Source organism: Bufo gargarizans, chromosome 2 (genome assembly GCF_014858855.1).
Source record: "Bufo gargarizans isolate SCDJY-AF-19 chromosome 2, ASM1485885v1, whole genome shotgun sequence".
In the NCBI taxonomy this organism is placed as follows: Eukaryota; Metazoa; Chordata; class Amphibia; order Anura; family Bufonidae; genus Bufo; species Bufo gargarizans.
The window spans coordinates 391,022,772-391,036,254 of NC_058081.1; the positions used below are offsets into that span (position 1 = coordinate 391,022,772).

Below are 13,483 nucleotides of genomic sequence, written 5' to 3' on the forward strand. Positions count from 1 at the left end.
GGCAATGTGGGGGGAAACTACTGTGTCGGGCAAATTACTATGGGGGTAGTTGGGGGCAGTGTGGGGGAAATTTCTGTGTGGGGGCAGTGTGGGGGTGGGGGAAACTACTGTGTGGGGGCAGTGTGGGGGACACTACTGTATGGGGGCAGTGTGGGGGAAATTACTGTGTGGGGGACACTACTGTGTGGGGGACACTACTGTAAGGGGTAGTGTGGGGGAAATTACTGTGTGGGGGACACTACTGTGTGGGGGGCACTACTTTATGGGGGAAATGTGAGGGAAATTACGGTGGGGGGGCAGTGTGGGGGAAATTACTGTGGGGGAGCAATGTGGGGGAAACTACTGTGGGGGAGCAATGTGGGGGAAACTACTGTATGGGGGCAGTGTGGGGGAAATTACTATATGGGGCACTGTGGGGGAAATTACTATATGGGGCACTGTGGGGGAAATTACTATATGGGGCACTGTGGGGGAAATTACTATATGGGGCACTGTGGGGGAAATTACTATATGGGGCACTGTGGGGGAAATTACTATATGGGGCACTGTGGGGGAAATTACTATATGGGGAAGTGTGGGGGAAATTACTGTATGGGCCAATGTGGGGAAAATTACTGTATGGGGGCAGTGTGGGTCAAATTACTATATGGGGCAGTGTGGGGCAAATTACTATATGGGGCAGTGTGGGGGAAATTGCTGTATGGGGCAGTGTGGGGGAAATTACTATATGGGGCACTGTGGGGGAAATTACTATATGGGGCACTGTGGGGGAAATTACTGTTTGGGGAAGTGTGGGTCAAATTACTATATGGGGCAGTGTGGGTCAAATTACTATATGGGGCAGTGTGGGGCAAATTACTATATGGGGCAGTGTGGGGGAAATTACTGTATGGAGGCAGTGTGGGGGAAATTACTATGTGGGGGTAGTGTGGGGGAAATTACTATATGGGGCAGTGTGGGGGAAATTACTATATGGGGCAGTGTGGGGGAAATTATTATATGGGGCAGTGTGGGGGAAATGACTGTGTAGGGGCAGTGTGGGGGAAATTACTTTATGGGGGCAGCTTGGGGGACGTTGCTATTGGGGAGGCACTGTAGGGGCAATTCTATTATTTCTGGGGACACTATACAGGGATTATTGTCTGGAGCACAATAGAGAGTGTTATTAATACTGGGGGCACCTTAGGGGACTTTATAGCAGCTGTAAACACTATAGGAACATTTGGGGTAATTTATCAAACTGGTGTAAAGTAGAACTGGCTTAGTTGCCCATAGCAGCCTATCAAATTCCACCTTTCATTTTTGACAGCTCTTTTGGAAATCTCAGAAATCTAACATGTCTGTGTTACAAACTCTGTAGAGACGAGATGCGGCTGAAAGAATTTGTCATGGCGGTCTAACGGAGGAGAAGGGGAAAGAGAAGGTGTACATGAAAGGAGATGTCCCTGGATGTAAGAGGTATGTGGTCAAGTATTGGGGGGAAGGTGCCAGAGAAAGGACCCGCTCCGGGTGCCAAACACCCTAGGCATGCAACTGCATTCCGCATCACGGATGCGGACCCATTCACTTGAATAGGTCCGCAAATCTGGAGATGCAGTGTGGAAGCACGGATGGGAACCCCACGGAAGCACTACGGTTCCGTTCTGGTGCATGAGTCCTTAACCAAAGAGTAAAATTGTGTCTGGTAAAACAAGACCAAGAAAATTTTCTTCTGATCAGTGCGGGTTCCAACATTCTGATTCTATGGGTCAGTTCACGTAGAGTTTTTTTACGCTGATTTTGAAGCGTTTCTGCCCAAAATCAGCTTCCAAAAAAGCCTGGAAAAACGCATGCCCTATCTTGGGGTGGATTCCGCACTAAATCTCCTATTGAAGTGAATGGGAAGCATTAAAAACAGCCCCATGTAAGTTGTCCATGTGTGTGTTTTTGGTGCAGATCCGCACCAAAAACCTTGAGCTGCAGCTTTGTATTGAACACACATTGGTTGGTTAAAAAAGACCGCAAAAAAAAAACATAAAAAAAAGTGCTGGAAAAAAAAGTGTGGATTCCAAGCTGACTTTTTCAGTGCATTTTGAAAATCTGCCATGTGAACAACCCCTTAGGGCTCATGCACACAAACTTATTTTCTTTCCATGTCCGTTTTGGGTTTTTCGCGGACCATATACCGAAACGTTCATTTCAATGGGTCAGCAAAAAACGGAAGTTACTCAGTATGCATTCCGTTTCCGTATGTCCGTATTTCTGTTCCGCAAAAAATAGAACATGTCCTATTATTGTCTGCATTAGGGACAAGGATAGGACTGTTCTATTAGGGGCCAGCTGTTCCGATGCACACAACCGTATGTGTTTTACGGTCCGCAAAATACGTAATGCACAAGACATCATCTGTACTTTTTGCGGATTCATTTTTTGCGGACCGTAAAACACATAGGGTTGTGTGCATGAGCCCTTTGGGTGTGTTCAGATGGAGGATTTTGTTGGCAACAAAGTCCTTCCTTGTACAAAAAATTATGCATGACACTACCTACACCTGGAATCCCCACTGTAAATGTTCTTCATTTCCATTGCTGCATTTATTTTATTTGTGGATATAACTTGTTAAATGGGTGGTCTGAATGCATTTCTGCAAACCTTACTCAGATGAATGGGATGGCTGCAGAAATTTCACACATATGCTGCAAGTAAAAATGGCGATAAACTGGCTTATTTGAGGAAATTTGTAGGAAAGATACCCAACCATTTGAGTTACCTGCAGCTGCTGACCTTTAAAAAGGTCAGGGGTTGGTTTCTCCAGCATCTCCTCTGTAATAAGCGCCTGCTGATCCACATTGACTGGACACAAGGAAGTACTGGATAAATATTCATTGTATATCTGCCGAGACTCCTGCAAAAGCTTCAAAACAATGTGGATTATTCTCAACACGTCATCTGATATGTGATATATAATAGGCAATTCCCACAAACTTAAAATGTATAGAGATTTTTTTTTATTCTCACATAATTCCTTTTGAACCATGGTTAAAATGTCCATCTTGACATAGCCAGGAGATCTTTCATGTTGTTTGAGGTTCATTTACACACAGGCTAGCCGCACGAATCCACAAAAATGGAAATAAAACCATCTTCAAAAGAGCACTGACTTCATACCTAATGGTAGCCATGATTAATAAATTTGTAAACCTGTTGTGGTTGCTATTCTTAGAATTAGTGTCTTTAGGTTTTTGGATTTTTCATGACTCATTTGACATTTCCTTGAATTATACAACAATATTTTTCTGTACATGCAGTGTATACAGGATGTCCTGATTACTACCACAAGCACTATGATTATGATACACAACAATGTATCACTTTCCCTACATCAACACGCACAACTCTTACTTTGTGTTGGCTTAATATGAGTAGAAAATGCGCACCATCTTTAAATATGTTTCACTATCTGAGGGGAAAGGAATGAGGGTGGGGGCTGTGACGCTTCGCGGCCTCAGCAATACGAAGAAATCACAAATGCGTCCTGTTTTAAAATCACAGAATCACCACAAAGAGCTAAAATCTTTTTTCAACCCAGAAGTAATTCAAATTTAAGTTACTGCTCACAGATCAGAGATACAATTAGCACCTCTTCCTGCCCCCATGCCAGGTTAAGTACCCATCAATCTGGTATTCTGACAGAATCTCATAAAAACTCCCTTTCTGTAGTTGGAGCGGCTCCAACCCAGCAGGAAGCCTCCCACCTTAAGCCTTCAGAGAGCTTTAAAAGAAAAGGACAGATCTGTATCAGACAGCTGGAGGATACACGGAGAAATTCCGCCATTCCATAGAGCTCATATTTTCCCATATTTCCCTCATATTTCATAGGATAGGAAAATACTAAATAAATAATCTCTTCAGGAATTGTTCAGATTATTATAACCCACCTTCCAGGAAATCCGCCAATCGGAGATTCCCGCTCTGAGATATAATGGTTCTCAGGCACACTGTATGCTCTTCCAGTCATATTTGGTATCAGATGATGCGTAAAATTGTACTGATTATAAATATCAACTCTATTTCTTGATTTGACTTACGGGTACTGAGAAACGGGCAAAGCAAAGATTCTGCCAGATTTTCTCCCGATGGGGCAAAGGACTGCACCTGTTCCAATTACACAAGGCTGGACCTGTACGTGTCAAAACAGTGACACACTTAGGTCCTGCGACCTTCATCTATCATCTGACGTCGACTAACATCACAACTGCCCACTGGACACGGGCACACCGCCATCTTGGATTATTCCTTACAAAGACTTTATCTTTTACTGGACTCTACCACGGTAATTCAGAACTTACAGACATTATACTCCCTTCCACCTCTTACCTATTTCCAGGGCTTTTTTTCTCAGAGAAAAGGTGGTGGAACTCACCCCCCCTCCCCTGGCCACGCCCCTACCCACCCCTAGGACCGCCCCCTAAAACCACCCCTTTAGAGAACAGGGATGCAAGTAAAATTTGGGTGGGCTATAAAAGCCCAGCCCAGCAAAGAAACCTCCCAGATGGGGATGGCACTGTTAATGGGGGATCTGGGGATGGCATCCACAGATCCCCCATCCTATAACAGTGCCATCCACAGACCCCCCCACCCCATAACAGTGCCATCCACAGACCCCCACCCCATAACAGTGCCATCCACAGACCCCCCACCCCATAACAGTGCCATCCACAGCCCCCCACCCCATAACAGTGCCATCCGCAGACCCCCCCACCCCATAACAGTGCCATCCGCAGACCCCCCACCCCATAACAGTGCCATCCACAGACCCCCCCACTTAACAGTGCCATCCACAGACCCCCCCACCCCATAACAGTGCCATCCACAGACCCCCACCCCATAACAGTGCCATCCACAGACCCCCCCCTTAACAGTGCCATCCACAGACCCCCCCACCCCATAACAGTGCCATCCACAACCCCCCCCCCCCCCATTGCCACTCCAGTACACTCTAGTTATAAAATGTGTACAATTAATAAGAATTCTATTCATGAGGCCCCCTCTGTAGTAGAACATTCAATATAGCCACCCATCCTACTCACAGGGCTGTTATCTTCATTCATAAAGTAGGCGGCGCAGGCACGTGACGTCAGTCAGTGACGCTGCCGCTCGTCTGCCCGGCCGGCCTGCATTAAGATAACAGCCCTGTGAGTAGGATGGGTGGCTATATTGAATGTTCTACTACAGAGGGGGCCTCATGAATAGAATTCTTATTAATTGTACACATTTTATAACTAGTCTGGAGCTGGGGGCCGGAGCACAGTGAACGCACCGGCCCCCAGCTCCTCCTCCCAGTCCCTCCCCGCTGATACATCGCAGCCTGCGATGCTGGAGCATCTCAGGCTGCGATGTCAAAAGGTGGCGGAACGCTGTTCCGGTGCGTTCCGCCAGAAAAAAAGCCCTTCCTATTTCTATCCAACCAATCTCTTCGACTGGCAGGTATATTTATCTGTCAGTTTTAATGTATATATTTTCGTGTATAGTTTTTAGAATAAAAGCTGACAATTTCATTGTTCCAGTTTTGCCCTTGTTACTTGATGATCTGATCTATGCTAAGAACTCTGTCCTCAGAAAAGACATATTACTGCATTGTTTTATTTTTATAAATTGTTAATTGGTTAGCTAGGTTGCAAATAACCATTTCTTCCCTTTAGGATTAGCTAGCCAGGGTCTCTTCGTCCCGATTCAATATGAAGAGTGGTGGCAGCAAATTAATTTTATTTCCAGTGCGAAATTGATAATTTTATTTTACTGATTGTACATACAATAGCGACTGTATCATGTATGGGTACACCAACCAATCTTAAATGTCTCCTGTGCTTACAATGGATTCGCCTCCAGAAGTCTCTAGTGGCCGAGAACTGTATGGCAACTGTGGCATAGTACGACCGGATTGGCGGGTGGTTTGTCACAGGGGCAAGAGACCTCTAGACTATAGAAGCAAATGCAATATCCTCTTATGGAAACTGGAGGAAACAAGATAGAAAAACTGGGGTTACTGGGGTTAAGTCTAGGGGTACACTTTGCAGAAAGTGAGGGTCACTTCGAGTCGGCTTTGCACACTAACATCTGTCTCCTTTTTTCATTCATACAATTTTGGTGCCTAAAACTGTACATTATAGTCCATTTATGATCTTGTGATTGAGAAATTATTGGGTGATTTGCATCATTACATTTACCTCTGGGCTACCGATTGCTGAACATCCACTGGTGAGGCGAGTAACTGATGTGGCTAGGCATCATTGTTACTACCACATTTGTTATTACAATTAGAGCGAAAAAGTGTGTGTCTTCCAGCATGTTCCTGAGGATCCCAGGAGAAGGTGGCCACAGGCTAAATTACAGGATCACATAGATCCATAACTAGTAAAATACACCTTCTATGTACACACTTGGTTATATACTTTTCATCACTATGTCTATATTATTTATGTGTATAAAGTGCCCAGACCAGGGTACTTACAAAATTATTTTGTTATTTATTGTTATATCATTTTATGCCGTGTATTAGTGATAAGCAAAGTTATCAAAACTTTGATTCTGCTTCTTTGGCGTTCTTTGAAACACTTGATCACGTAGAGGCTTGCCATGGCCATCTTGATTGAAGACATCATGTGAGATCTCGTGCAGTGATGTGATTACATCATCACACCAGCCGGCATGGTGACGTCAAACGTCACCGCATGCAAGAATTTACGCAGGATCTTCAATCAAGATGGCCTCAGTGGCCTCTTCACATGCAAATGGGTGAGGTGAGTATGATTTTTTCCTCCATTTCAGGGAAAATTGATTCATTACCACGAAGCACAAGGAAGTTCGACCTTGCTGCAAATCAAATTTTTCCTGAAATTCGGATCGAAGTCCACTTTGGATACTTTGATTCCCTCAACCCTACCATGTATATTCCCAGTATGGAAATGATGAAGTTAACCAACTCTGACACAACCCCTGCAAGGAAGCAGTGATTGTTAGCAGTGAAAGAGGAGTATACAGCTCCATATACTCCACTCCTCACAGGACTAGGCCAAAATTCGAGAGAATCATCTTCTCTTAGGATTATCTACTGAGTGAGATATCTCACCATTTGTACAGTACTCAGGAAAGAAAAAGATATAAAGGAAAGAACCAAGAAGGTCCAGAATCTGCATGGCCAAGCATTGGAGTCAGACAGTAAGGTATTTTCTGATCAAAGCTGATAGACGTTACTGCTGTGAGAGAGACATTGTTAGGCACTTGTCACACTTGAACACGACCTGGCCAGTCGTATTTTGGCTCTGTATCCCTCAGCTGGATATTACAGCCAGGATAGCAAGAGTAATATTGCCAGCTATAGATTCTGCTGAGAGAGAGTTTGAAAAGATAGAGAGGAAAGAGTACTATGTTCCCATCCTTGCTCAAATCCATACATTTCTATCTGGAGAGCTTTGCACTGTGAATTGTTGGAACTGTGTTTTGATACCATGTTTTGGATGTACTACAATTCTCATTCTGCACTTTAGTAAAGAGAGACGTTTACTTTCTACATCTGGCCTGGTTACTGACTCCTGCACCATACACCAGCCATTCCACCCTACATCTACAGCCTTGCACCCAAACCTTAAACATCAAGGACACCCCAAGTACCATCAGGCTGGAGACTCAACATTAGGGTGTGCCCCAAAGGAAGAAAGGGTGCACCTTCCTTTCACTGCCCAGGCCCTAGGGTGCATCAGTGTGAAGATTGCCACTGTGTTGCCTGTTATAGCCAAACCCTTCCACTACTCCCAGGCCGAGGCCCTTACAATTCTTTTTATTTTGTCAATTTAGTGTTTATTATCTGCTATTTAAGCACACGAGGAGGGACCCGTACCTATAAGGCAATGGGGACATATCCTAGTCATATGCCTTCATTGTCTGAGATGGGAACACCCCTTTAATAAATATTAGCCCCCTTAGGGGGCTAGTAAATGGGATTTTTTGATCACTTGTCCTATTCACCCTAATACAGGTCTATTAGAGTGAATAGGATTTTGATGCGCACCCTGCTGAGCTGTGCCTCATGCACATCTTAGCTGGGAGGTTACTATGACAACCCTGGGAAGACTCAGCAGGCCCCAGGCTGTCATGGTAACTTATCAGAGCTCTGTGATTTCACTGCGGGGGCTCCAATCAGAAGAGAGAGAGAGCTGCATCCCTCTGCCTTATCTCACAGATTCCACAACTGCTGTTTATTGCAGCATCTTTGGGGTTAAATGAGGGGGTTCGGCGCGATCACCGTTCACCGTCATTGCAGCGATCCAGCAGCCCGCTCCATACAATTGCAGGCACATAATGCTGTGCATGTATGGCATTATGCATTAAGGGGTTAAACCATATGACTCGGACCAAAAGCAATAGCTGATGTGTTACATACTTACTAGTCTTTAGTACTAGACATTATGACACTTACTGTAGGTCTGAAATGCATCAACTATTCCAGTTGATCTGTTATATATTTTTTTATTCATATTTTTGTTCCTGTGCTGGCCATCTGCTTTAGTGGGTTTAATTCTATCAGATCGTGGAAATGTGTGCACAACCATTGGTAAACTTATCATTATTTACTAGAGTTGTACTTCACTACACAACAAAAATGTGTCTATTGTTCTGTCCTACAGATATATATCATATATCTTTATATAGATATGTATCATATTTAAAAGTAATAGCCTTGCTAAATGTATACTACTATTTTGCTAAATGTATACTGTTACTTTGTGTAACATCAAATGTTTACACCACATTTGAGCAAAAAACATGTCCAAATTACTATAAAATATGTAAAAGAAAATGACCACGTTAATACCTGCTCAGGATCATCTGCTGGAATGCTCTGGTACTTTTCACATGATTTCCAGAAGTATATATTCTCAGCACTGTATTCTTTCTTTAAAAATTCCTACAGAAAGGGATTTAAGATGTGTATAATTGGATTACATAATGAACAATCATACAGTTAACAAACAAGAATGTGACAAACGACCCAGCATTCAAGGCCAATTCCCACCCTTTTATAGACCTCCTGTGGTAACTGGTGGCATTAGTGGTATGAAGAAATGCACTGGTTAACATGCAATGATGAGTGGACAGTGCATTTGTTGCTGACAACTAACACCAGTCTATTACAGTCATGTACACAACTATTTCTATTTTAACTGTTTCTTAAAGAAGCTAAGCGTGAGGTATCCCATACTTCTCAGCCAGACCAGTTTTAGCTTGTTGACTCTACTGCCATGCAGAACAGTAAGCTGACAACATGGTTTCCTCCCCACCGTAAATGTGACAACCTGGTGGAGGCATTAACCACAATCCTTAGAAGACAAGCTTTGGGCATTTATTCGAAGGGCTTATCTTACTCATACACACACAGTTCTGCTGCATACACACCTGACAAATATTCCCCCACTCACACACACAATTGATATCTCCTGCACAATTTATGATGAGGAGCAGGCCTACCCCATCTAAAACAACCCCACTATCTTTAATAAAAACTCACTTTTCTTTACACTTACAAGCACTTACTGTCTTCCTGGTTTAGCCCCTCTCACTCGTGACATCATCAAAGGTCCTTCAGCTGTAGCTTAATCTGCCCTTTTTTTCTCCTTTACTGTAGTGTGGAGACCTTCAAGATGGAGAGGGCTGTGTTTCTAACACTCCCCTCTATGTGCTGAATGATCATTCAGCCTCTTCCCCTGCCTGAACTGATCAGTGCTGGGCAGGAGAGGGCGAAGTGTGCAGACGCACAGCTCTTTCATTGATTCCGCAAAGCAATGTATGAGCACCCTGTTGTATCACTAAAGGGGTTTTCTGAGAGTTTTTTTTTACTGATCAGTGGGGGTCCGAAACCCGGGATGTGTATCTGCTGTTTGAGAAGGCTGCAACATTCAAATTGAATTAGCCCGAAGCCTTTTCCAGCTTTACCTAGGCCATGTGATATCATGTTAATTGGTCATGTGGCCGAGGTGCAGCTCAGCCCTATTGATGTGAATGGGGCTGAGCTTTAATACCAGACACAGCCACTATACAATGTACGGCACTGTGCTTGATGAGCTGAGAGAAGGCCATGGCGCTACTGCTAGCTTCTGTGTCTTCTCAAACAGCTGATCAGCAGGAGTCTCAGGTGTTAGGTGATACTTGTCCCCCAAAAAAATTGTACGTGCTCCAAGAATGGTATCAATAAAAACTAAAGTTCATCCCACAAGAAACTGTAATGCTGTAATGTCAAAACAAAAAACCCTAGCAGAATAGTGTTTTTTTTTGTTTTTTTGTTTTACCCCACAAATAATTTTTTACTGTTTTCCAGTACAAGAGATTGGCAAATTAAATGGTACCACCTTGTCCCACAAAAAATAAGTCCTATATGGCTATGTGAACAGAAAAATAAAAAGTTATCGCTATTGGAATTTGGAGAGGAAAAATAAAAATGAAAAAATGAAATTAAGCTCAGTCCTTAAGAGGTTAGGCTGACTTAGATGTTGTGGTGGTAAAATCTAATTATCGCAACTATCATGCTACCTTAGGAGTCTCCTATGGAGTCAACAACTTTTTCCCCAAAGGTAAACTTTGAGGTCATATAACCTCACTGTGACCTGTGATTGTGCTGTGACCATCTCACAGAAAAAATTAATCATGGACCTTTAGTTTTTATAATACCAACCAAAACTGTGTCTATTGTTTTTTTGTTGCAGCTTGAAAAACTAAGATTACCAACAATGAAATGTTTCATCTAGAGTTGACACTTGTAATGACAATTGTTCCCATTTCTACATAGAACAATGAAATTAAAGTACTTGACAGGTGCGTAAATGATTACAGGTGTGGACTGATTAGACACTGAGTCTTGCTACTGGAGGGCATAAAAGTGCTTCCCTGTTGCTCTATAAAAACACTCTCAGAGGCTACGTTTGGGTAGTGTACCTCTTGGTAAAGAATAGTTGACTGCTAAAATGCCACTACAACACACTCAAAGGCATTTTGACAAGTTGACAGACTTGGACTAAGAGAAGCAAGATGGTCATTTTGATGAATTGCCCATGATTTTGGCCATTCTGACCTATCTGTAAGTTGGTGTGTTGGGAGCAGTAATTATGTGAGGGCACACACACACACAGCGAACAGGCAAATGGAGGTATTTATGATGCATGACTTCAACTGCCCAGATTTAGACTGGGAAACTGAAACCTATAAATCTCATAAAGGAAACAGGTTCTTAACTCAAGGCAATTATCGTTCCCAAAAGACAAATTCAAGATAGAGGAACAGCCATGCTGGACTTAGTACTAACCAATAGACTTGACAGAACAACAAAGGTGCAAGTTGGGGTACACCTGGGAAATAGTGACCATAAAATAATAACCTTCCAATTGTCGTTCAAAAAAGTGTTTCTTAGGGGAGGCACAAAAATGCTGAACTTCAGGAAGGCTAAATTTGACCAGCTAAGCATAATGATGTATCACGCAGCGCTGGGTGGGACTTCTAGGAGTACACATAGCAGGCACCATCTTTAAAAGGTGCTGTATGTGAAATAAAAAGGAAAGCAACGATTGACTGCTTATAATTATACCCATCGTGATTAGTGAGGTGACGGGTAGGATCACAATTTACCTCACGATTGCCCTCTAGTAATATCATCTGTGCTCATTTAGATTGTCTTGCTAGTTGGTCCTCTGAGGTGTATAGCCATCTGGATAGAAACATGGCATGTCAGGCAATGCTACGGGCACTATAGGGTCAAGATCCATATCTAGGGTGAGGTTCAAGATGGGGTCACCCTTGTCAGGGCAGGTGCTCCATGGTTAGGCTTAGTAGCCTCCTTTCTTTTATACAGTATTTTTCAGGGTTATCTGGTACATTATCCCATACAGCCACACACGAGACCCAACTCTGCATGCTATGCCAATAGATACCTCTACGTGACACCCTAGGACAAAATAATATGACCACGGTATGCAAATGCCAGATGGGTAAGAAGACACCTTTGTGTAGCGTATAGGACCTTCTGTTGTGGTTGTCTAATGGTGGTCAGGTTCAGTCTGGCATATTTTCACCCTTGCACCAAAGATAGGGTGTATTGTAAATAATTTTCAAGAGCATATAGCGGTTTTGTTTTAGTGACATGCACTTTTTCTTTTTTATAATATTTGGTGTGTTACATTTATCATTGTAAATTACAAGTTAAAGGGGTTGTGTCATCTCAGACAATGGGGGCATATCACTAAGATATGCCCCCATTGTCTGATAGGTGCGGGTCCCACCTTTGGGACCCGCACTTATCTCTAAAACAAAGCCTGACACGAGGCCGGCAAAGTGGTGACCGGCGGTGCCTGGTCCAGCCACCACAAAGCCTTCCTATTGGCCCACCGAAAATCGGAATCCCCATAGAAATTAATGGAAGCACGCTGTGCTTGCGCGGCCAGCGCTCCATTTATTTCTATGAGGTCGACACATTGATTGGGCACAAGGAAATATTGGATAAATATTGATTGTATATCTGCCGAGACTCCTGCATAAGCACCAAATCAATGGGTACATTGACTGAATTATTCTAAACACGTCATCTGATATATATAATTCCCAATAATTTAAAATATATACAGTATATAGCATTTTTTATTGAACCATGGTTAAAATGTGCATTCATCCAAGTGCAATTTTCTTTTCGGCTGCATTTTGGTCCGATTATTAACTTATCCGTTGTGACAGAGTGTCTAGAGAAGTAGTGGATGGGGTCTATGTGTGCCCAAGATTTCTCACTTCTGTCATTTAAAAGCAACCAGGGAAATGTTCAGGAGAGGTCTGTGCAATTCGGGTTTGCATAAAACCTGTTCTTAGGGCCTGTGCTGCTGGAGTGGGGAGAGAAGGGTGGGCCCCACTCCATCCGGACAGTCCGGCTTTTGGGCTGTCAGGTAATTACTCCTCAGGTGTGCTGGCCTGATATAAGGCTGACAATGCAGACACAGCTCTCTCAGCCTGGGAACAGGTTACCTGCATGGAGCCTGTGAGAGCACTTCAAGAGGTACGGACTTTGCTATTTTGTGTAGGTGCTTGGTATTAGGCCGGCACTTGGTCAGGGAGGGTTCATGCTGTATAGTTAGAGCGGGACAGGCTTCGGATTTTTGTTTGCTATGTTTTATGTTCTGTACCTCAACCTGACAATAAAACTGGCTGAGGTCAGTTAAACGAAGTTCCTGCCGTGTGGACTGTAACTTCTTCGGTGTGCCTGCTAAACTGTGCCTGTCTACCCAGGAGACGACAGCCCCGCTACCTAATCCCTTACATGTGGTGGAGGATGCGGGCACACCAAATTCTGGCATAATAAAAAATAAAAAAATGAACATTTAAAGGGACAGAGTCCATTTTTGTGCGGTGCACCAAAGACTGTTTTCTGCCTCTTGGAAAATGGAGGATGTGGTTAAAGCTATGTTGCAAGCTGTTG

General features: G+C 43.4%; 1 protein-coding gene across 3 annotated transcripts in view; it reads right to left on the bottom strand.

Moving 5' to 3' along the window:
• RGS14 (regulator of G protein signaling 14) overlaps nucleotides 1-13,483 on the bottom strand; it is a 200,798-nt gene that overhangs the window by 156,590 nt on the left and 30,725 nt on the right. For all 3 annotated transcript variants that reach the window (XM_044280805.1, XM_044280804.1, XM_044280803.1), the window contains 2 exons: nucleotides 8,852-8,944; nucleotides 2,750-2,893 (listed from right to left, as the gene is read on the bottom strand). In XM_044280805.1, coding sequence (XP_044136740.1) covers nucleotides 2,750-2,893; nucleotides 8,852-8,944 — 237 coding nt within the window. The remainder of the gene's footprint in view (nucleotides 1-2,749; nucleotides 2,894-8,851; nucleotides 8,945-13,483) is intronic.